Source organism: Notamacropus eugenii, chromosome 3 (assembly GCF_028372415.1).
Source record: "Notamacropus eugenii isolate mMacEug1 chromosome 3, mMacEug1.pri_v2, whole genome shotgun sequence".
Lineage (NCBI taxonomy): Eukaryota > Metazoa > Chordata > Mammalia > Diprotodontia > Macropodidae > Notamacropus > Notamacropus eugenii.
The window spans coordinates 103333072-103359426 of NC_092874.1; the positions used below are offsets into that span (position 1 = coordinate 103333072).

Sequence of the window (26355 nt, forward strand, 5' to 3'; positions counted from 1 at the left end):
ATATCAAAAACACAGTTTCCTCAAATTCCTTATAGCATTTGTGGTATAAATAGCATCATTTTTCAGTAATGCTTTGACCAAAATTTTAAAAAAATATCAATTTAAATTCATTCTATTTTTTGCTTATCACATTGTCTTGCTTGTTTCTTGGACATATGATGATTCTCAGCTTTTATTCTCTCGCAAAATAGTTCTCTGATACTGGGGACTTTTTCAGTTTAGAGTTGCTCTACTTTCATGTTCTTATGTTGTTTATCTTTAACACCTACATAAATAACGCAGTATCTGTGTAGATGCTGATATGACTGAATCTTTAAAGGATATATGCATGTTTGTATGCTTTGGTACATACTTGAGATAAAAACAAAGACCAGTCTAAAACTTAGAAGAATGTTTCCTTAAATTTCCAAAAACCTGAGCTATTTATTTTATTTTTAAGTTGAAGCAGAAATTTAGATGTCTATAAGGTATCTCTATTCCTGAACTTATTAGCTTGTCATTTAAAAGACGAACTTGGCCTGACTCCAGCATCCCTCTTTATCCTTATTCCATTCTAATTGCCTTTATCTTGTCCCTATTCCAGTTGGATTGTGTGATCCCATTTTCTGTAGCCTGTGCCAGGTGTCTGAATTCCATCCATTTCTCCACTTGTCAAAATGGCACTCTTCATTGAGCTCAATTCAGCTATCTCCTCTTCCAGGAATTCTTTGCTGATCTCTAAGGAAGAGATCACTTTTAGTTGATCTCCCCCTCCTTAAAGTCTTATTTGAAGTTGTCTAGACCTTTCATTTACCTCTTCCTACCTTGTTGATACTAGGTGTCCATGGGTAAATGTTCCTTTCACCAAGTTTGTAAGCTATATGCAAGTAAGGACTATGTACTGTTAAATCTTTGTATCATGCAATGGAATAATTCTAAATTTGCTTCTGGATGCCTTACTCTCTTGGTTGAATGTAAAATTACCATAGTATCCTATGTGCTGAACATAGTCTTAACTGAAAGCCCAAAAATATGTCCTGGGAAAGGAATGGCACTTAGAACATTACTTGACACTTGGCAAAACTTAATAAATAAAATGTTTGTTGATTAATTTTTGTTCAGAGAGGCCCTGTTTTATTCTGTAACCTGATTTATGCTGAAGAAATATAATATATAAACCTTGCAGTTCTCCAGAGTTGGTTTTCTCATATATTCATAGACTCAAGGCTACTGAAAGTCCTTTTCCTAGACTTCTAGTTGTATCCTTCCAAGAAAGGGAGTTCTAACTGTGGCTCTCCCAATTGCTCTCATCTGATTTAGATGCATGCTGCGTTTTCATTTTATCCCTGCCTTCTCCCTTTTTTGTCTCCATTTTCCAGGATTATATATATGGAGAGAGTGCTGAATGTGTCCTTGAGGTTATTCCTGTTTTCATACTTCTGATCTCATTAAAGTCTGCTCAATTCCCATCTTTGATGTAGCTCCCCATATAAAAATAATTATATAAATACCCCAGAATCATCATTCCTGTCTTAGAATTCATTTAATTCCCTCCACCTGAAGAACTGTCTTAGGGAAAAAAGCAAACAAAAACCTGTCTACCTACTAACCAAAATGTGGTCCTCTGGAATCTGTTAGGCCATTCCATGTTAAACTCATGGAAGTTCAATAAACACCATAGGTCTCACAGAAAATACAAATATCATTGGCCCCTATTGTCAACATTCCTTAAAATGGGATGTAGCTTTTGTCTCATCTTCATCTGCAACAAATATTGACATGTAACTTGATATTATTTTCATGGTAATGGTAATGTTTTTGCAGATGGTTACCATGAACTCTTCAGTATGAAGTGACTTATGCCATGAAAGGATATTTTTTGTCTTTGAATGAATAGCTTTTCCAACTGTTGTATTTTCATCTCCAAAGAGAAGTTGTGAGCCTTCTTCCTTTTAGAAGCAACTTCTTTTTTTTCATTCATGCAAGAATGTTAAGACTGAAGCAGTTCAGTTCCTTCAGTAGAATGTCTAGTTGTTAGTCACTGGACAAGCCTCTGATATTTAGAGTGCCCATAGATGGCCTATTTTTTTAGGTGGTCTAAAAGCTCTGGAAATCTTACTATCTTTCCTCTTTTCTGCCAGTCTTCTACTACTGTCAATGCAGAAGAAGAAGGCAGAAACCACTTAGACTTGAGGCCCATTTTGATTTTTTCCTGTATTTTATAGTTTGCTCTATGGCTCAAGAATTCAGTCCACATTTTACCTGGCTAGTATTCAGAAAGGTTCATCTCTCTCAATATCAACATTTTACCAGTGTTACTGTATGGCAAAAAGTTATGGTCTACTGCTCCTTTGAAAGAACTAAGGATGATTGTGTCACAGAGTGTGGCAAGGTGCATTGTGTTTGTGAGCAGGCTATAACAATTGAACGCTTTATGGTGTATTTTTGGGAGAACATGAACAAGAGTCCCATAGGATGGCCAGGTATTGATGTCTTAACTCTCTTTGTTGTTAAATGAACCTTCCAAATCGATGACACTGCATGTTAATTTGAATATTTGAGGCCTGTATTCTGTTGTCTTTCCTGCTTGGTATTACCTGGACCTGGACCAAAGAGAATAACTATAATACCTTTCCGTTATAGCTCTTCAAATACTTGTACTCTCCTATGAGTTTCCCCTCTCATTCAGGTAAAACTTTTCTACTTCCTTACACCCATACTGGGACTTGATCTTGGCACTTTGTATTTCCTAGTCACTGTCCTCCATACTTTTCTAGCACAGCAATGTGTTGCCCAGAGACAAATACAACACACCAGATGGAGTCTGATGAGACCAAGGGAGAGGACATCCGTTGATTATTTCCTCCAATCTGGAGATTATGTCTATTAATAGAGGCTAAATTTAGATTTCCTTTTTTGGAAGTCATCTTATACTGTCAACTCAAATTGAGCTTGTAGTTTGATAAAGGCTTCATATGACCTGTTATCTTGCCTTGATTCACTTTATTTACACTGTACGTTTCAGCTGATGTTTTGAACTCAAATGTTGAAAGGACAAATAAGTCCTTTCAAATTTTACCCTACTGTATTCACTACCTCTTTCAGACATTCAGTATTATGATGAATACTGACTTTGTCATTTACTGTATTATGTACCCCTCTAAGATTTTTTTTTTTATTTTTTCATTTTTGATGACAAAATGTTTTAAGGCCTTCCTTTCATACATTAATAAAAATATTGAATGACATAGGGCCAAAGAGATTTTCCTGTAATGCTGCACCAGAGACCTCCCTGGTGGCTGACAATGATGCTTTTGAATTCTGGTCATTCAGTCAGATCAACTATTATCTATTCTACATCTTTCCATCCTTATTCACAAGGATAACAAGAAAGATTTTGGCAAGTAATTCACCAGAATTCAGAGATGTTGATCTGAAATATTTCTCTGATCTTGCAATCACATGAAATGAAGTTGGTCTGGCAGGACTTGATGCTTCACTTGATAAGTGCTTTCCTATCACCCTTTTGAACATGCTATAGAACTTTGCCAGTAACTGAACTCCAACTTATACAGGGCAACTAAGTCTATTCTTACCCTGTCTATATTTAACTTGAATATGAACTCTCCATTAATTTTTCTTTTGTCCTTTCCAGTCCAAAGATTCTGTCATCTCTCACTTCATACATACATTTCATTATACCTAAAAAAAAAAAAGTAATGAAATGTATGTATGAAGTGAGAGATGGCATTCTACGATATAATAGTCACTGTAGCATAGTTTTTAGATAGCTAGGCTCATTTCTAAAAGTCTTCCTGTTTGTGTGACCTTCAGCAAGTCACTCAGCTTCTCCATGCTCCAGTTAGTTCTTTAAAACTGCCACAAATTGCAGATCCTTGTTAGCAGAGATTGTTACTTCACTGGAGGGCCCCTTATATTAGTGAAATAATGGCCTCGTCACGTGGCACCTTGCCATCCCTTTCTAAAAAAGAAATGAAAATTTAAGTAATTCTTGTATCTAGGACTTAGAGAGTACCTACTGTGTGCCGGTCACTGCTAATCACAAAGAAAAGACGGTCCCTGCCTTCACGGAAAGTATAGCAAGATGTGTCCAAGCCACATCTGAAGAATTTCAGTCAATTTTTAGTAGTAAGCAAACTAGTAAGATAGAAACCATCTTAGGACAGAATGACCAGAATAGTGGCCTTGATATCTGTGAATTACATGAAAGAATGGTTTCACTTGGAAAAGAGTAGCTTTAAGGGGACATGTTAGCTGTGTTCAAGTATTTGGAGTGTCAGAAGAATTAGAGATGCTTGTCTTAGACTTCTTAGACATTAAGGCTCTAGAAAGTAGATCATTTTACCTTATGAATTTCTATTCCTCACACTGCATACAATATCAGACATATAGTAACAGTGGGTATTTTGTTTTATTGGATATGGCTTAAAAGTTCAGTAGAAATAGATCTGCACCTTTTTAGAAGCAAGATTGTGTTTTTCATACGAAGAAAACAACTCAGTGAATAAATGAAGACTATCTGGAGGCAGACATTTTCTAGCATTCCACATACAATGACATTTACCACCACTTGAGGAGGAGAAAAGGACAGATAAGCCAAATTTAAACTCTGGACAGTGTAAGACAACTTCCCTTGGGGAGAAATTTAAGAATTATTTAGAGGCATGTAGGGGGGATCTGAGTAAATAATAATTCTGTATTTTTTTTTACATAAAGAAAACTAATTCTGTTTTGATTGGCAGCAATATATAAGCTGAAATAAACTTGGATGGCTTGAAAATGGTGTCAGGTAGCCTATAGATGAACAAAATGAACATTTAATTGGAGATTTCAAAAAGTCAGCTTGTACTTCATTGATCTTATATGGACTTTGTCTCTCATTCTCTCTCTCTCTCTCTCTCTCTCTCTCTCTCTCTCTCTCTCTCTCTCTCTCTCTCTCTCTCTCTCACTCACACACACACACACACACACACACACACATACATACATATACATACACTCACACACTCTGCTTCTCTCCTTCCTCCCCCTTTCTGTTTTTCTGTTTCTCTCATTCTCTATTGGTATTTTCTTGTTTATAGATTAATATGCTGATGTGTAAAATGTCTATTTGAAGTTATTAAAAGCACTGGTCAGTATATGGAATGTTATATCTTTGTTTATCCCTCTTAGCCATATGTAAAGTAAGTGAACCTTCTGTATCCCTTCTTAGACTCATTAAGTACTTCTAACCACATTATGGTAAAGTGAAGGCACAGTGTCTTGGGTCTTCCAGAGTAGAACTTACTCTGCAACCTCAAACCCCAATTATTGATGGAAACATCAGTCTTCTCCATGATTTGCTTATTTTTCAGAAGAGAAACCATTAGATTTCTATTTCCACTGATGGTATAATCATTGACACAGCATAGGTCATGAACATAGGAGCCACTCAATAACTATTGGTTGAATTAAATTGCATGTAGGTTTTAACTAATAATGAAGAGAAACTTTGATGACTTGGTACATTATAGTCTACACTTAAATATACCAATCATCAAAATAAATAAGATGTGTCATGACACTTGTACTCCACTTGTATTGGTCTTGATTAATATCATATCTCTGTGTTATTTTGGAGTATTTATGGAATTATAGCACCCAGAGGGCTTAGTGAGTTTCAGTTCTTTTACGGATGAGGTAAATAAGGCCATTAAACGTTAGATAACTTAGCTACATAATTAGCCAGTAACCAAATTGGCTTTGAACATGTTATTATTTTAAAAGCAATGATTCTAAACCCGAAAATATGACCAGCTATCAATAAAAATAATGGGTTTTGTTTAAATGAAATGATATATACCATTTTGCCCTGATGGAAAGAAAAAACGCACTTAAAAGCTGTGAAAATAGGATATATTAAAGATTTTGATGAGAAGGTACAGCTTTATTTTTCTTTAGTTTCAGGTAGTCTTTCTCACTGTTACTGTGTCATAATTTCTTTTAAAACATCATAACAGAGGAATAAACAAATACTCCTTCTAAATTGCGTTTACTTAGAAATATTGAATGAAGTGATGAATGATATTTTACTGTGTCAAGTATCTGTGATTTCGTCAGCTTGGCCACTCCTCCAACTGCTCCCTTAGTAGTTTGTTTCTGCTTTGACCAACAACTTTATATGATGAGCCCCTCTAAACTTAGCTAGGCTAATAGATCTAGAGAAGACAGGAGGTCTGCTTCCAGGCCAGTGCAGAGATACAGTGTGTGTGGCATGAGACGTTGGCTTTCCTGCTCTGCTTCTTATGACCTCTGTGCCTCTGTTCCTCATCTTTAACATGGTGGCTAGAAGGCTTTTAAGATCCCTCAATTGTGATCCTGTCAATCTATGATCATTCTCTGCTTGTGCTTCCCTGTCATGACCTTCAGGAATTCAAGACCCCCTCTATGCCTTCTAATGAGGCAGCAAAGGAGGACTAGAAGGGAAGATTCTCATTGAGAACAATAACCTTATATTTATTTTTGAAGTACTTTAAGAATATTATTTGCTATCAGAAAAAAAAATCCATTGTAGAGTTAAGAAACACAAAAATAAATATATTTTGTTATTGTCTTGTTAATATTACACCTTTTTAAAAAAAAGAAAATTTCAGTGTTTATAAGTTTCTCCTTTAATCCTCTGAGTATTTTTTGTTGTTGGCTTACTAAATTTAGAGAAAAAGATTATTGTAATATTCTGAATAACAGTATTTTATTTTTGTTTGCTGAGACTGAAGCTTAGAAAATAGTAAATATTTCTACTTATTATCTGTAGCAACTGTAGCAGACACACAATTAAACTCTTGTTTTCAAAATCCAAATCAATTTTCTTATTTTTGAATGGAAATTACTTCAGAGGCAGGAAAGCTTGATTTCAAGTTTTACTTTGGATATAATTGGTTGTTTGATCTTGGGAAAGTAATTTACCTTCTCAGTGTCTAAGATATCATTTGTAAACCATATGAATTACAGAATAGTTGCCAGTCTACGTTAATAGAGGGATTTTCTTCACTGGGAGATTGTCTGCACTGAAGAAATCACGAGTCTGGACCAATTAATCCATCATAGATTTGGAGCTGGCAGCAACTTCTAAGTTGACATTGTCAAATACTATGTCACCAGGTGCTGTGCTAGTGGCTGGAGACATACAGGGAGATTTTTTATGATATGTTGAACCTCACAGTAAAGTAATTTGTTGGAATAAAGCAATATTTTAAGTATTGAAATAACAGGTATTCAAATTAAAGAATGGATTGCTTAGTGAAGACAGAAGTGTGGCACTGGGATTTGATACCCTCTTTATCTTCAAGTTGGAGTATATAATTCACTAAATATGTTTTGTTTGAGGGGATTATCAGTCATGGCAGAGTAATAAGGAAACTTGGTTGTTGTAGTTAGAGCTCTTTCATTCAAAATCCTGTTCCTGACATCACCTGAACAATCCTTTATTTCTTCCCCTCTCATGTAGGAGAGATAGTATCAGAACAGGTTTTTGGAGGAAATTAGGAATTCTAAGAGACAGAGGAAAGGAAGCATTGAATTATAGGCCTGCACAAAGTCACAAAGGTGAGAAAGATGAAGGAAATAGGGAGAGAAAATATGTGTGTATGTATGTACATACATATCTGTACATATACATGTATATTTCCAAATATTTAAAAGGAAAAAGTTCTCAGAATCCAAATTAAGAAGCCCTGCCTTAGGATTCACCCTTTTTTCCTAATCATAGGGGAAGTCCAGAGATACTTGTGGTAACTGAAATATTCAAAAACTTTTTCTTGCCCTTTGTTGACCATCTTTCCCATTTATAAACTACTTAGGCTTTTGATAAATATGATGAAAAAAGATTTCAGTTCACAGCATTATTTCTTAGTTGATAACTAAAGAAAGACTGGTAAGATTTGTCATTCATTTAAACCTGGAAAGGAGTTCATGCTAATATTCTTTTATAACATTTTACAATATATAACTTAAAAAAGGAAATAGGAGAGTGGGGTCCATATACTTTGACCATCTAAGGATTCTGCAAATTTGAAGTCTTATGTGTTAGTTATTTTGTTGTTGTAGGACATCCTGGAGGTAGGTGGGAGGTAAAGAAATGCTTCAGGCTATTGACTACCCAAAATTGTATTTGCATATACTTCTCAGCTGTCCTGAGGTTTACTTCTAGGACTGAAGAAGGCAAATTTTTCAGGTATAGTCACAGTCCCTTGCCTCCCAATGGCTCATGTAGTCTGTACTCCACTCTCACCCCAATGAAACAGACCTTTTCCACTAACCTTCTTAGTAGTTTTGAGCTGGAAAATTATTTACTCCATCCTTTTTTGGTTCAGTTGCTCCAGAATTCATTTTGAGGTGTTATTTTAAAGTAGGAGGGAAATTTGAGAGAGCTCAGACAGATCCCTGCCTTTATTCTACCATCTTGGCTGTACACCTTCCTGGCTATCTCACTGTAGGTTATTCAACTCTTCTTCATGTTAGTCTTCTAAATTAGTCTTAAGTTTTTTTATTTTGATATTTGCTGCTCTAGAGGGTCCTTTTTTGTATTTGCATATGTGTGTATGTGTCTTTTTATATATCTGTGTGTGTATAAAATTATTGTAGCCATTATATTCCAGCAGTGACTTATTATTTCTAGTTATAATAAATTCTCTTAAATATACAAACAATATCAATAATAACAGCAACAAAACAATGTCAACATTTCATTTCATTAGCCCTTGTCCATGTAGCAAGGAAGCAGTCATTGTCACAAAGATAATTTTTTTGGTTGTTTGTGTATTCAGCAAATGCCCTAAGCATCTCAAAAAGTTATGTCAGGATTTTGAGAGGACTTGAAGATTGTGGTTAGAAAAGATAGTTAGTAGTTATAAGGTAAAGAGTGGAACAATACATAAAGCTGAGGATTACATTTATCCTTTTCCCCACCCTCCATTTGGTGATGTCCCTGTAAGACCATAAGACATGACAAGTGGCAGCCCCATCTCATGCTGTTTTCAGTTCCAAGTGCTGTGGCTTTATTTGCTCCAGGATTTCATTTGCTCTGAATGTTCACCAAAAGCAATTGCAGAAATGCCCTTAAATGAAGAAATAATGATAGAAAAGGATGTGTTCTGATAGTCTAAAAGATAAAAACTGACACATAGACTCAGCCAGGCTACATCTTGATTGATTTTTTTTCCTGTACAGCTATAGCTGGGCATCTCTTGGTATTCATATAGTGCCTTTTCCTCCAGAGAGGTCATACTCTTTCAAAAATAGAGGGAAAATACTTTTTCTTTGGCTTTCCAGTAGCACTAACATATTTCAGTCTTGATTTTTCATGTCATATGAAGTAGTAGGTAAGAAGTAGAAGCTTGGTGTTCCCTAGATCCTAATGCCATAGTTGTCAAACTAAAACATAAGCCTGAGGAACCTTGACCTTAGCACATATGCTTTTTTCCAACTTCCAGTTCTATTGCTTATTGTAATTTCTGCTGCTACTGGCCTTCTGCCAGTGGCCTCTTTATGGCCCCCACTAATGGTACTCTGAGAGCACGGATTAAATTTTAAAGATATCCGTAGGTCTTAGTCATACACCTTTCTTGATTCTACAAGGTTCCTTAATAGCAAACGTCATTGTTGAACCAACATTACTTTAATAATGTAAGCTTGTTGGAATATAAGTTCTTTGAAGTCTTTTGTCTTTGTATACTTAGTATGGTGCCTCATATGTAATGGGTACTTAATAAAGGCTTGACTGAAGATAGATTGCTAATCTCGAGTCAATAGGACTATCAGATTCAAGCAGGAAGGTCCAGACTTTAATGAAATTACATTTTTTACCAATTATCTAGAAATCTGGAGCATTTACATGTTCCAGAAAGTGTACCTATTTGAGTCCTTCTCCAAATTCTGCCTTCTTACTCATCTTTCCTCATTCTTGGACTTTGTCATTTCTAGATCCTGACCCTAGACCTAACTACTTCTGAAGTAGAAGCTGAGGAAAAGGTTCATAAGGATTTTAACTTGACAACAATGAATCTTGATGATTTTAGGAAGCCTGATGGAAAGCTAAACTATTAAAAGCACTGTCTTTACAATTCATTTGATGGCAGTATATCAATAGATGCTTATGAAGAATTCTGGCTTCACCTTTAAAAATGATTCATTGTTTCACTTAAGCAAGTTCTTCAACCTTTCTTTCCTTCTTATTTGCTCCCTGTATCACTTGTTTCCCTCTGCTCCCCCGCCACAAGCATTGGAATATTATGTGGAATAAAAGAGATAATTTATGTGAAAGCACTCCTTGCTTCAAGGAAGATAGATGGTGTATAGCTATGATAACATTATTACCCAGTTTATTGTTGTCTTTGCGATATATATGGAATTTAAAACTAAGTTTTTCAAACTTCAGAGCAAGAATTGTGCCAACCAAGCATGAGGTAAGGAGAGAATAGGTAAAGAAATATTTCTTACCTTCAAACAGAACAGCAGGCAGTCACTTTGACTGTTTCATTCCTAGATCATTTGGCCATGCCTTAAAAAGGAGCAGTCGAATTCTTGGCCTCTGTACTTTCTCCTGAAACATCAGTCGTCCTTTTTATTTTTTTTAAACACTGTGCAACAAGGGAAAATAGATAAGCCCATGGCTTTGAGGCAGCTCAGGAGGTGTTGGTACAAATATATTAAAAAAAGTCTACTGCCTTAGAGAGTATGGCACCTAATCCATCCATGCCTGGGCAGACGCATGCTTTTATAGGCCCCTGGACAAGGGTGAAGTTTATCTACTTACTAGAAATCTCAGTTTGATGGCTTACTTGGCAGATAAAATTTCATCATAATACCCAGGATTAGAGATTTCGTTGGCACAGATGCCCCACTGAGGAAGGCATTCTGACCTTATGTGAAAGGGACCATTTTATCTCCAAATTCCAGCATGGCCCAGACATAGATAGTGCATACACCGTAAAGAAGGCTCTATCTTGGAGACTGATTATGAAAGTAATTGCAGGTATAATAGATTAAACTGTCCACAGTTGCTTAGTGGGCTATAAAATTCCCCTCTCCCCCTCCCTTTTCTTCTCATATATAATCTCTTGGTCACAAATATTGTAAGCTGTGGGTATTTGCTTTGAGAAATGATAATAGATGGAATTATGATTATTGGTAATAATAAGGACATTTGATTTGTAATGAGTTTGGTTACTTACCTTTTGAGTAAATATCATGGCTAAAGAACCAAAGAGAGATATATGCTAGTTCATACATTGTAGCAGCTATGTTAATGAGTGTGGATGGCTCAGGGATGCACTTATTGGGAGAAGACCTTTATGTCTTAGCAGTAGCAAATGGAATATTCAGAACTGGAAACTCATCTTCCACTTTCTGTGACTCATAAATTTCTACGATAACAGTTCTGTGCCATTTTGTGGCCAATTCTAGTGTTTTTTGATTTTGGATGGGTGGGAAGAGTGCTTACCCCACTGTACAGGAAGTTGGAATGAGGTGAGCCCTGGTATATACCTCATCCTCAGAACTCTACACATTAACATATTTACTTTGCCCTAAGATGAAGGGATTGGAAAGTAAAATCAAATAAGCCACTCTGACACATGTCACTAGGGAACTGTATATCTAAAACCCAAGAATATGAAAATATGAATATTATTTGAGTACTGAAAAGCATTTGACTTGATTTTTTATTTATGGCTCTTAGACATTATAAAAATTATCAAACTAACAGTATACAGTTCAGAAAAAGAATGTAAAACAGGGGTTCACTTTAATCTGCTTCTCATTGAAGCTATATCCAGCAAGTAAAACAAAATAAAATGACACCTCACTTATGACACAATGTGCTTATACCTGTGGGTTTTTCAACTTTTGCCATAATTGGTCAGTTGGAGTGACTGCCTCAGTGACTGCCTCACTCACAGTGAAGATTTTATAATTGCTTGGTGATTAAATGACTGACTGCTTTACACGATTGCAAGCGGCAAATTAAAGACCATTACTGTATTTATGGGTGCCATTTAAGCATATTTATTTGCCATTATAAGCTGCAGCTGCTTAGTGAAATAGTAGGCAGATCTGGGAGAAGGACAGTTCAACTAGGACCTCAGGCACTTATTATCTGTGTGACCCTAGGCAAGTCACTTATTCTCCATTTTATCTATTTGGTGGTAGCACCGAGCAGGGAATCTGAAAAATTCTGGGCAAGAACCTCTACTTCAGTTCCCTTAATTGTAAAATGGGAATAATAATAGAGCCCAGAGTTATTGTGAGAATGAGTTCTTATCCTGGAAGCTAGAGTTTACCAAACAGTAGATTACTTTGCTTAGTCATTTACTGCAGTGTCTCTGCCTTGTCTTGTATACTTAACGTATTACACTGATCTAATTATTGTTGTGTTTACCACTACTACTACTTCAGTGCAGACTGAAAAGCATGGTGTGACATTAGTGTGTTAATCACCAAACAGGAAAGCTTCAGTTAGAAAGCTCATTCCCTGACATGAACAAGTTGAAAATGGAATAATGAATAATCAGTGTTTTATATTGCTCTGAATTTCAAAACTTAAGAATTGGTCTGTAATGAGTCTGAGTGCCGCATATATTAACTAAATTAACAAAAATTTTTATACCACTGTCCCTTGTCAAGATAGAGTATCATTAAACCAAAAACAAACAAAAAATGAATAGTAACCAAAAAAAGATTTTATTTATCCACTTAGCCAGAGTTTTTTAGTTCAAATTGAAGTTCTTTTTGTTGTTTTGCTGTTGTTTATTGCTGTTTTTATCCCCAAAGTAAGACACAGGTGAGATTGAAGTCTTAGTGTGGTAGTGATTCCATATAGGTTTGTTAGCACAAATATTGAATAGCTAATTTTTTTTTTTTTAAAAAAGATCTTTTTAAGGTCTGTACATGCTAGTATTTGGGTAAATGCCTGGGTATTTGGTCCGTTAATTGTTAGGCAGCTGCAGAAGAAGTAACTGCAGCATTATTTCTTTTATAGTTAAGTATCAGACTGAATCTCAGACCTGAATAGTGTTTAAGCTTACATAGGTTGCAAAGGAATTAGAGATACACATACCTCTGGGGCTACAATCATGTGAAACCTTTTTGGGCTTGAAGAGCCACTCTTAAACTGGGAGAAGGAACCTCTTGGAAGAAGAGGAAGTAGACTTGCTCTACTATATTGGAGCAAAAGAAACAGAGGATAGCAGAATGGATTAAAAAAAATAATCCAACAGCATGTTGTTTACAAGAAATACATTTGAAATGGGGGCATACACAAAGGGTAAAGGTAAGAGGTTGGAGCAGAATATTTTGTGCTTCAGCTGATGTAAAAAAAGCAAGAATAGTAATTCTAATCTCAGACAAAGCAAAAAGCAGAAATAGATCTAATCAAAAGAGGTAAGAAAACTATATCCTGCTAAAAGGCACCATAGACAACGAAGCAATTTCATTACTAGACATATATGCTTCAAGTGGTATAGCATTCAGATTCTTAGAGGAGAAGTTAAGGGAGTTACAGGAAGATATACATAGCAGAACTATACTTGTGGGAGACGTCAACCTCCCTCTCTCTGAGCTTGATTAAATCTAACCTCAAAATAAACAACAAAGAAGTTAAGGAGGTGAATAGAACTCTGGATAAGGTAGATATATGATAGATCTCTGGAGAAAACTGAGTGGGGATAGAAAGGAATATACGTTTTTCTCAGCAGTACATGGCACATATACAAAAAAACCAATATAATAAAAATGACAATTCTACCTAAATTAATTTACTTATTCAGTGCCATGCTGATCAAACTGTCAGATAATTATTTTGTAGAGCTAATCTACTGTTTGATAAACCCAAGAAACCCAGCTTCTGGAATAAGAACTCACTGTTTGACAAATTTATAATTGGAACATGTGGTGATCAGAGTGAATGCAGTGGACTTCATATTGGACAGTAATGAGAGAGAGGTTAGAGGTTTCTAAGAAAGGTTAGCAAGACAGTATTTAAGGAAATGAAAATGGAATCTTGAGATTAATGGAATGGAGAGGAGGCTTTAGGGTAAACTCTAGGCAGGACATGTTTTCCATCTAGAACAAGTGTTGACCAACACAAATGGAATAAAGGTCATGCTGGAAAGTTGTGAGAGAGAAATTGGATTTTAGCTAATGTAAAATCTCATATGCCAACTTGTATAGTTTGGATGTTAGCCTGTCATTAATTGGGAGCCATTTTTGCTTCCTGTGCAAGAAAGTAAGAGCAACATTTTAGGTGATCATGACATATATAATGTCCTAGTATAATTAGCTCTCCATCACCTGGCACATTGCTGGGTATCTAACGATATTTAATGTATGTTTGTTGAACTTAACCAAATTTTACAGTAACCTGCCTTTATAATACTAGGAGAAGTCAGATGCATTTGGGGAAGGAAGCAAGATAAGTAGTAGAATTAGAAAATATGGAAAGTTTTGGGAAGTATTGGATGTGTTCTTATACTTAACTGTTGTGATTAAAATTTTAAATTTATTTTCCTCATTAGGTTTTTGGAACTACATGTAAAGACCTTGGTTTTTCTATGTTTGATAATAAACCATTGTAGGATCTGAATCAGTTTAGCATGAAAGTACTCAAATTCTGGGGGTGAGGTGGTAGGGGAAGAATTTCCACAGGTCCTATTTGTTTGACAGCCCTGGAAGCCCTTTGCCATTGGAACACAGAGTGTCTTTCTGTCTCCAAACACAGCATGCACTCAGTTCACCACATTAAGCCCCTTATATGTAGCTAGCTGATACTGTAGATAAAATTCCCGACCTGGAGTCAGGGAAGACCTGAGTTCAAATCTGGCCTTAGACACTTCCTAGCTCTATGAACCCTGGGCAAGTCACAATGTAATCTGTTTGCTTCAGTTTCCAGATTATAAATAGCATGGGATTGTGGTGAGGAGCAAACATGATAACACATGTAACATATATTGACCATTCTGCCACTGAACCCCTCTGGGACTCAGTTACTTCATTTGAAAAATGAAAGGGTTGGACTCAATGACCCCTAAAGTGCCTTCCATCTGGAAATCAGTGATCCTACTTGTTGAATACTTACATTATTCATAATTCATGTCAAGCATTGGGTAGGTAAGGAAGTTTCCATTTTAAAGTACTGTTTGTGCTATCCTGGAGTACATAGACTAAGAGAAATCAGAAAAAAAGGCCATACCAACATATATAATATAAACAAGGTTTTATTAAGTATCTACTGCGTTAGCTTCTAGGAGAGATTGAAAGTTTGGATAAGACATGTTCCTTGCCTTAAAGGACATTGCTATGTATACTGAGTGCACTCCCTGTGTTGGGGAGGGAGGGAGACTGGTATGGAAGAAGTACTGGTATTGGTACTCAGTCCTGGGGGTGAGATCCCAGCTTGCAGATACAGCAGTTGATTCCAGAGAATCAATTAAACCCCTGCCTTGTGTAGAGGAAGCACCACATATCTGGAAATAAGAGGTGATATCCCAGCCTCATACCTCACCCTAAGTGAGTACTGAACAGGGCTTTGCCTAAAGGGGCTAAGGTCTCCCATTGCATCCTGGGCCATCTACTGTCATCCTGATGAATATTGGGTCACTGGACCCAGATGGCTCGGGAGGAGAAAGTGAGGCTGGTGACCTTGCACAGCCCTCCCTCGCTCAAAACAAAGTCCGATGCAAGTCATGTCATCATTTCTCTGATGGCATGGTCTTCCTCAGCAACAAAGGATGAACACAAGATACACACAAGATATAGAGTATCTATGCTTCCAGATACAACCTTTTTCATACTTGACTTATTGGTTGTGAAATGAAGTTCCTAGTGGTCATATACTGTCAACCCCCAGGACAGTTTGCACCAATTGTCCAGAACTAGCCATATTCCTTGGTTTCTTCCACACCAAATGCTACATTTAAGATGAGGCTCACAATTTTTCCAATTACCCATTGTTCTTTGCAACAGTAACAGAGGGTTATCTTTTACAGACTTATTAAAACTTGCTCCACTATTACTGCTTTTGTCAGATCACTTGTTTTTACTCATACTAGAGTTCTTTCAATTCAGTCTTTGAAGGGTCCTCTGTCTTCAAATTGGAGCATCAAACAATCAGACTAGAGAATTTCATTATTAGTTCAGGCCTCAGTGCAGTGCAGAACTTATCTTTGAAAGTTAAAGGGAAGTGTTTTAATCAATCTGGTTACATTTCTTCTTATAAATTGCTTGGTTGGATTTTCTGTGGTTGGTTAGTTGTAGCTCTTAGAGAGGAGTAGTTTTTAGCAAAATTGCAAAGACAGGTAGTTAGCCTTGGACTCCCTTTTACCTCAACTCCTTTTTTTTTTTTTTTAACCACAGCTTCCCTCATTATGTCATCCTTCAAAGCATCAACTACTCTCATGCTGCTCAATCCATTCTTCTTCCTAGGAAAACCTGATAAATTGATTCACTAGATATTAGGACTATAATTATTACATGCTTCTCTCCAACTGTTGCATGTTTAGAGAATTGTTCCTTCTTAACAAATATGGCGTTGTAGATATTAGATTAGTTGAGGGTATGTTTTTGCCTCTTACTATGGTCAATTTGCCCTGAGACTCTTTTCTGTGAGAGGATCAACAGTTAACCTTCACCTCATCTTCTGGCTTAAAACAGCCACATGGTTTGCTTAAAAACAAAACCAAATCCTCCAATAGGAAGGTCTGTTTGACAAATTAGATTATGTCTAATCCAAATGAAATGTTAGACTAAACCTAGGAAAATCAGCCTACTCGTAAAGTTGAGTTTTCAGTCTGCACCCTTGGGTTCCATTCATCCATTCAGTTGTTGTTGGGTGGTAACTAAGTAACTAAGTTGTTATTGCTGATCTCTCTCTGTCACCTTCCCCCATAACATTTTATAGTGTGAAAAAATGATCAAGAAGTGATTATTTGGGCGATGTGGTCTCTTACTCAGTCAACATTGTACTTTTCTTCTCTCCAGTGGGTTGTAATTTTTTTTTCGAAAAGTCACACTTAACATTACCATATCATTTTAAAATTATGAAGCTCTTTTAATTCATTGCTTTTGGGGCTCGGCAGGCTAGACATCATTAGTGACTCTTATGCATTAGGAAATTGAAGCTAATGGGCATGCAGTGATTTACTGAAAACAACATAACTCTTTAGTTGAGGAGCTGAGACTTGAACTCAAGTCATCAGAGTCTGTGGTCAGCAATCTTTATTGAATGTATGTTTTTTATTAAACTTTGGTCATAAGGGGAATGCCTATGTTTTCAATGTTGTATTTATCAAGAGCTGAATGTATTTCTGGGGGAGAAAAATGATAGTTGGTAACAGTGAAAGTCTTCTCAAGATGTTTTGCATTGGCTAAGAATAAATGTTCTCTCCCTACGAATTTCATAGGATTTTGTCAGAACATGGAAACTGGTGGTGGGGGTAGTAAAGAAAACAGACATGGCAAGCCCTGGTATTGTGTAACAGGGAAGGAAATTCAACTGAGCAGATACAATTAAAAGTTACAGAATTTCTTTGTGAAAAGTATGAAAGTCTTTTCTTAAATTTGGAAACTTCATCTGGGAGCTCTGCAGGCTGTTTCCCCAAGTTTCATTTATGATTGATTTAGTATGTCATTTATGAACTAGTAAACAGAGGGGGGAGAGAAAGAAGTCTTTATTTTTTCCAGCTAATAGCATCATACTAATTATAAATATGAATTTGACTTACACATTCCAATCTTTAGTAGGTTTGTGGCCACCCAGGTGGAAATCTAAATGTTCCTAATCAGTCCAGGTGACAGAGGTACTGTCTGAGCATATTCTGGGTCCACAAAACCAACTGAAATGTCTTTCTACTATGAGGGCATACTATCTTATCCTCATATATTGCTACCTGGCTTTTGCCAGAGCAGTTCTGCAGGTTGGGGATGGGAGTGATAGAAAACATTGATTATTTAAGTGTTTTCTGAAAAAGTTTAAAGGTCATACTGACAAAAAAGATCATATTTCAGAATTTCAGTGGGAAGGATGAAAATAACATACAAAATGAAACTGAAGGAAGCTGAGGAATGGTCCAGAGAGTCAGGAAGTGAGCCTTGTTTGAAGTGAGAATGTCTAGCATAGGTTCTTTCTCAAATGGAAGTTCAAATTTAGAATTTCTCAACTGGAAGAAGAGGTTGGAGGCTGTAGAGGCAGAGATAGAGAATAAATTCAGGGAGTCATGTGCTGAGGCATGTTTGACCCCAGAATTCAGCTTTATTTTACAATTAGGAAAGTTTACAGATAAAATACAACTTAGGGTTTTATATGCCTTAGCTACTTTAGCAGAGATTGTTTTCTCACTAGTAAGTCAGTGGTTATACTAGAACTTGAAAGGTGATCCTTGATTAAATCTTGAGAATCAGAAGCCAAATTTATGGGTGGAGCTGGATGCTAAACAAACTGGCTACAGAATGTTTTCAGTTAAGGGCATGTATCTCACTTCAGGTCTATGGAAGTGAGATCTATCTGTAGTTGGAATCAGGGGAGTGACAGTGATGTTGGGTAGGAAGTATTTTGCTTTAGAGTCACTACTGGTCCTGGTATAATGGCCAAGTCCAAGATGTCCATCTTATGATCCCCAATTTTTTTTGTCTTTTCTACTTAATCACTGGTTTGTTTTTTTTCGCTTTCATCACAGACTAGAACTACACATTATGTAAATATATTTTGAAATTTTTCTATGTTAATAGAGGGAGTTATTTACCCTATGTTATTAAAACAGAGCCTTCATCAAATAAGAAAGTATTGTTTGGAAAAATGAAGTGGTTCTTAATTCAACCTAATTGCTGTTCTGTCTCCCTGATATTTGCTGAATTCCTAATAGTGTATACCTTCTCAGAGCTAAATTTATACTTGACTATCTGAGGCCTTTTACATATTTTATAAACTCTGGGGTTGGGTCAATACTTTGTTCTAAGTCCTAGGTGCTCCGTGTGTTAAACTCCTAGAAAGAAAAGCCTAGTGTTGCTAAGTCTATATTAATTGCTTAATTACTTTTTCCTCTTCTCTTCTATCTCTTTTTCCTTTTCTTCTTTCTGTTCACTTCTTCTTAAAAATACTATGTATTGATTGTAGGTAAGCTGTAACAATTATTCAGAAGTAAGGTGTGTCCTTTTCCTCTCTCCTCTCTATTTCCCCGCTTATAATGATCTTCCAGTCAATGTAATTGATTTAATTTATTTCATCAGCTTTTGCAAATGCATGAAGTAGGGAAATGAGAAATGATTATAAGGTTTCTCTGGTCTGAGGAATTTGATGACAGATTTACAGATATTGCTGATTCATCGTGATGTCTATTTCCTAAAGATAGTGATTAAATATTGTTTTGAAAAGTTACGGGATTCTTTGAGCTTTAAAGGTTAATGAATATTCATGTAACATTCTGCTCCTAGAGTTTATCATTTCTTAACAGAAAGACAGTATGTTCTAATACCAATTGTCTTGAACCAACTTTGGCCATTTTTGAACCAAATTTATTGTTTTCTAGTACTCTCTTAATTTTCTCTTTTTGGCCTCTTGTCTAACTTGTTCTTTTGGTCCTGCTTTGTTCTTTTTGTGTCTCTTCATACAAACCTTCCTTTTTTTCTTTTTTTTGTAAATCAGTATTTTCAATCTCATGAAATCTTTTAAAGTGTTAACTTTCTCTCCCTGCTTTGTATCATCTACATACTTGCTGAACATGTAATCAATGTCTTCTTCCAAGTCACTGATGAATTAATAAATAAAAGAAACATTTACTAAGTGCTTACTATGTATAGAAAATTTTGCTAAGCACGGGGGCCACGAATAATAAGTCAGCCCCCATTCTTGAGAAGACCAATTTATAATGTGGGAGGCCAAACTTACAGAAGGATTTAGCTACAGGTCACATGTTAAGGCCCAGTGGATTTTAAGGTACTGCAACAAAACTGATGACAATGATATCATTCCCCCTGATAAATCTATGTCTTTCTGATGTTCAACCATATGGTGCCAAGAAATTTGGTGAGAGGAACTTTCCTTTCTGGGTCTTAAGTTCTCTGGTCTGAGGAATTTGAGGATGGATTTACAGATATTGCTGATTTGTCATGGTGTCTATTTCCTAAAAATAGTGATTAAATTTAATTTTGAAAAGTTATGGGATTCTTTGAGCTTTAAAGATTAGTGAATATTCATGCTAACATTCTGCTGTTAAGAGTTTATCATTTCTTAATAGAAAGACAGTATGTTCTACTACCAGTTGTCTTGAACCAACTGCCAACGTAGCTGACAGCAAGGTGGCACTATAGCACCTGCAGAACCAATTGCCAAGTCACATCTAAATAAGGATTGGTTTCCTTATATAATGGCTATGGGAGCTCTGTTGGATACAAAACTGGTGGTTTGTGAGTCAGTTCTGTTCTTTGGTATCTTGAACCCTGAGTCCTGTGTAGTATCCTCCAGACACCTGTTGCACCCTCAAAATGCTTCAGCTAAGCTGGCTTGCCTGCTCTGTGAGTGGATCATAAACTCTTTCTTTGCAAGGTTTTCTCCCCTTTGAGGACCAAGTCTAGAAGCAACACCAGTAGCCTTGAGAGATGGGTTGTTAGAGATTTTCTCCACTGAGTGTCAAGTGGAACAAGTGAGTGAGATGGTGAACAGTGCCCTTTGATAATGATGTGTAATAAATCAGGTCCCAAAGATGCAGACTTGCAGAACTTATGATCTCCATCAATGATGACAGTGACCATTTAGTCAGCATACGGGTTCTCTTTATTCAACCAGTTCAGGTCTCTCCTAAGAGCCTTGGTGAAATCCAGGTAACTTAGTTTAATTTGGTGTAACTTGTTTTTAAAGAATTCACTAGGTGTCCTGTTATAGAAACTAAATAAGAATATAATAAGAAAAAATAAATGGTAATAAATAGATCCTTTTTTTTCTTCTTGCCTCCAAGTGTTAAGATTTCCTGCTTAAAAATATTAATTTACTACTATTTAAAACAAATGTTTGAATTTAAACATTGATATATTCATGTGATCACCTTACATAAATCATCCTGAATTAAGGATTAAAATATTTGCTCATTTTGACAAATGTGACATGAGAAATAGGTACTAAAGATTAAGATTTTTTTTTTACGTGGGTTAAAGTTAGATATTTTAATAGCAAATGTTTCTATGATAATGATAATCTTCTATTTCTAATACTTATAACAAATGAGTAGTTTAAATTTTCTGTGTAATTATTGGTAAGTCTCTTAATATTTGGTTTACAGATGCATTTTTTTTTACTTTGCTTAGGTTGATCTGATTGTGGCTTTGGGTGGACTCGCAGGACGGTTTGACCAGATCATGGCTTCTGTGGAGACCCTTTTTCATGCAACTACCATCACTCCAGTGCCTGTTATCATCATACAAGCAGATTCCCTCATTTACCTGCTTCAACCAGTAAGTAGAATGAAGGATGACCCCAGGGCACAAAGTCTAAGCTTTCAGTACACTCCAAAATTGGATGATTTGGCCATTGGCTACGTTAAGGCAAAGAGTCTACCTGACATGCCCATTAAGGTCATGAGTAAGGAATGGATAAAACTTGCTTCCTTGAGGCTTTTAAAATAATGGCTTCTAAATCACTGAACATTAAACATAGAGATGAGAAGTTCCCACTTTGCTTTCTTTTCATTGGTTTTACCCTGAAACAAATTCAAAACTTTTAATTAAATTTATAAAGAATTACATTTAGTGACTCTGCATTTTCAATATCTGTGAGTGATGGTTAAGAGAAATCTCAGCATAGGAAATGTAGAGCTTGACAAAGACTTCAGCTAGAATTCTCCTTTATTATGAGTCCTGTCTTTCAGTGTAATTGGAAACCAGATTTGATTTTTGTGATGGAATTATGAGGAAATTTTTTGCTCTTGCAGTTCAGCATCTTATTAATTTCACTGTACCATGAGAAATTCCTGAATGATGATGACCTTGAGGAGATTCAGTTCAAAATTCATGGACATCAGGTGTTGGATGCTGACATAGAGGTAGCATGATATAGTGGAGAACAGCAAGACAGGTATCAAGAGGCCTGGGTTCAGTCTCTCCACAGGGCTTTCTGCCTGTGTTTTCCTCTGTAAGACAATTAACCAAGTTGAGCTTCAGTTTCTTCATCTGAAAAACAGGATTACTGTATCTGCTTCCTACCTATATTGCTGTGCTGTTTAGTTAATAAATGCTGGCTTTTAAAATTTGTTATCCAACACAGTATCTAATGAAATTCTGGTAGGCATTACTAGAAAGTAGTAGACAAGAAAGTGGACTCCTAAACAGGTGTTTTAATTGTAAGTAGGGACAACTTATTTCATCAGTGTCATTATGTAATTTGGTTGATCCTCAGTGAATTGGAAAATTATTTTTTAACTGGAACATTGAGCTCTTCAACTCTGCTGATTAACCATTCAAGTCAATATGGATGGGAGTATAAAGTGTGAAACAGTGCCTTACTTGCAAAAAGCTTACATTCTGATGGATTAACTGAGGTTTGCATTGGTGACCTGTCTCATAGAAAATTACTTACCAAATTGTGTCTGTTAGGGTTTTTTGTATGGTGCAAAAATAAATAGGATGCCACCCTTCAGAAAGAAAGCAACAACATGTCTTAATGAATCATAAAGTTGTAAAATAAAGAACATGAGTCCCCTGGATAGAGAAATGGATATCTTGGATCATGAATGCCTTTCTTGACACAGAATCAGTGCTGTTGTAGTTAGCTCAGACTATAGGAGTTCTTAGTCTATTCTATATTTTTATAGAGGTCTCTCTTTTTCAGATAAGCAGGCAATAGTTTTACTATATTGGCCAGTGATGGATTAGTAAAGATTTTAAAAGACAAATTAAAAAAAAAACCAGTATGTGTTTTGAATGATAAGATTTGAAGTGATTACACATGATTACAATTTTTTAAAGTGATTAAATCAATATTACCAATGGAACTTATTAGTTAGTGGATGAGATCAGCATGAGACAGAAAGACAGAGACATATTCTTTTACTTGTTTCTTAAAAATCATAAGCACGGTATCCCTGTCAGCAAATACAAATTAGCAAGTCATCAAGCAAAATATATAGTAAATCTCCAGATACTTCACTAAAGACCCAGAGTCTCTTTGATGTGATATCTGCTTCATCACTGCCAATTGCAACTGAGCCATACCTTCTCCTTTGCTTTTTCACCCCCCAATCAAACAAAATATTATCAAGCATCTTGCTTTGTGCCAGGTTTTATGCTAGGTACTGGGCCTTCAAAGCCAAAAATACAACAGGGTCTCCCCTAAGAAGGCCTTTATTCTGTTGGGGGAATACTTTGTGTACAGTTTTTGTATGTAAATACATAAGCATGGAAAAATAGAGATAATGTTGGAGGGTAGCTATTAGCACCTGTGGTAATTAGAAAAGGCCTAATGAAGAAGGTTGTATTTGAACTGTGAATAAAAGGAAACTAACTAGTTTAAAGAGAAAAGGAAAAGAGAGAATATGATCCAAGTATGGAGGACATCCTTTGCAAAGTCACTGAGGTGGGAGATGATATATATTATGTGTGAAGAACAGTAAGAAGGCCACTTAGGTTAGCCTATAGGGATTACAGAGGGGAATGATATATACTAACAGTGGAGCCCAGCTGGGTGGGAGCCGGGTTTTAGATGGCTTTAAAATGCTCCATTGGGGTATTTGGCTTTTGTCCTAGGGGTAGCAGGAAGCATGAGGGAGCAAAGGAGCCAGGGGATCACACCTTTGGTTGAGGTGTATCTCTTCAAAATCAGTGTGTAAAATTAATTAGAATGGAGAAGTACTTAAGAATACTCCACCAATTAGGGGATAAGACAATACTCCAGGTGAGAAGTGAGGAAGACCTAAACTAGAAGGGTAAAATTATACATTGCAAATGTATTCATCACTGACTGTCCTCTTCATTTTCATGTTCCTCCTATCTCTCAATAAAACCTTAAATTTGGAATGTATTGTGTATTTTGATGATAAAAATAAACATTTTTTATCTTTCCTTCTTGAATGTGTCGTATGGCTTATAATTTGAATGTCTTTCTATTTTTCTTTTCTACCTAGTTTTAATCGAGGTCTTTTTTTAACAATAAGCCCTATGCTTTCTCCATTATACTATGCAGTTTCACTTTTTTACCCCTTAGAATCTTCATCATTGCCTTTTTTATGGCATAAATACACTGCTTCCTATGTTGCTGCTGTTCAGTCATGTGGTGTTTGCGTCATTATGACCCCATGGACCACACTACCTATGGGATTTTCTTGGCGGAGGTCCTAGCAAAACTAGAGGTTTGCACTCTTAGTGGATTAAGACAATTAGAGCTTTAAGTGACTTGCCCGTTGTCTAATGCTGGATTGGAACTCAGGATTTCCTGACTATGCCCAGCACTGTATCCACTGAGCCTTTTATCTGTCCATTTTAATTACTGTAATATATTAATTGAGCTATGAGTCTTTGGATAGTTGTCATTTCATCATCATTTCATTATTGCAAATAAGGTAACTATGGATGTTCTTATACATAGATCCATTTAAAACTGTTTAACCAGTACTTGTCTCTAGGGTATGGAATCATTGGTCAAAGGATATGTGTTTTTGTTTGTTTTTAACTTACATTGCTTTCAAAAGCTAGGTGCAGTCTTCAGTGTCACTAATGGGAAGCAGTTGTGTGGTGCGTTGGATAGAATGCAGGCTTTGAGTTAGGAAGCCAAGTTTAAATCTAGCCTAAGACATTTACTAATTGCATGACCTTGGGCGAGTCACTTAAATGTCACTTGCCTTAGTTTCCTTAACTGAAAAAATGGAGATAATAACATCATCTATCTTAAAGGAATGTTTTGAGGATAAAAAAATATTTGTAAAGCACTTAGCACAGTGCTTAACACTTACTAGATGCTATATAAAGGTGTCTTCCTTTCCCCTATTTATATAATAAGACTATCTACTTTTCCTCAGTTCAAAGAACATTGAGTTTTTTTGCATTTTGAACTACTTTTCCCCTCTAATTGATTGGGTATAATAATTTATCTGATTTAAGAATCTGGACAAATCTACTTATCATTATAACAGCTTACATTTGTTCCTTCCAAAATTCCCTTTATGATTTTTTTGTTTTTGTTTTGAAGCCATTCATTTTTATCCTTTCATCCCTATATAATTAAAGCCATCAATTTTGTCTCCAGTAATTTCTTCCTTCTTTGATATATAAAAATGTTTCTCCTTTTCATGATTGAGATAAATGTACTTCTCCATTTTCTTCCAATTTAAAAAAAAATGATTTTTGGAGCATTGATCCACTTTTGACATTCCTTTTATAAATGCAATGAAAAGAACAGAAGGAAGTTTCAACTGGATGGATGGATGGATGGATGGATGGATGGATGGATGGATGGATGAATGGATGGATGGGTAGATGGGTAGATAGATGGCTCACAAGTACTCCTAGAAGCAGTAAATAAATACGTTGGTGGAGAAACTGGTTATATCATGCTTCTAAAGGAAAAAGGAGACATGATTTCATGAGATAATTTTCTATCATCTAGGTTATTTTCTATTTTGATACTTGTTAAGTATTTTCACCATAAATAATTGTAGCTTTTATATATCAATATCTCTTGCAGAGGAAAAGATAATAGAGAAAAAAAGGAAGATAAAAAAACTTGATCAGAGCTCCCAAATTAAATTAGCATAGAATTTGATAATTGGTGACTTCACTTTAGAATGAGATATTATAGAAGGTGATGGCAAAAAAATACTTTGGAAAATATGATTAATGGGCATGACGCAAAAGAGATCCAAAGTTAGTAGTCTGCACTCATATAAAACACAAATAATTTCTTTAGAAAAAGATTTGAGAAGTATTGGGCATGATCAGTGACAAATAAAATCACGCGCAAAATAAATTGTATTTGAATAGACAAGGGATAACTGATTGTATAGTCAGACCACTACTTTCTTAGTAAAAAGATTGATGCAATGCCAGAAGAAAGAATAAAAATGTGAAAAACATGTGACATGTCATTAAAACAACTATAGATGTGACGTTTTTGCATTCTGTTGATGCCCCAGTGATACAATGGACATTTACACCAATAATAAGAGTTTGGGTTTGACATTTATCCAATATAAACTATCATTATATGGAGAATAAAAGAATCTAGGATCCATTTCAGCGAGCACTCTCTTTACCAATAAAAAATAAATGGCCATACACGTTTAGGACATAAAATTACTTCAAAAACCCTATGAAAAACGATGGCATATGTTTTTGTACAGTATTGCCTCA

The 26355-nt window shown here is 35.8% G+C and overlaps 1 protein-coding gene across 6 annotated transcripts in view; it reads left to right on the forward strand.

Annotated features, from left to right (window-relative positions):
* Window positions 1-26355, forward strand: part of TPK1 (thiamin pyrophosphokinase 1) — a 463926-nt gene that overhangs the window by 269399 nt on the left and 168172 nt on the right. For 4 of the 6 annotated variants that reach the window (XM_072652445.1, XM_072652446.1, XM_072652447.1 and 1 more), the window contains one exon: window positions 21325-21471. In XM_072652445.1, coding sequence (XP_072508546.1) covers window positions 21325-21471 — 147 coding nt within the window. Of the gene's footprint in view, window positions 1-21324; window positions 21472-21947; window positions 24082-26355 lie in introns of those variants that run through there. The other 2 variants (XM_072652449.1, XM_072652448.1) reach the window with 1 other exon arrangement.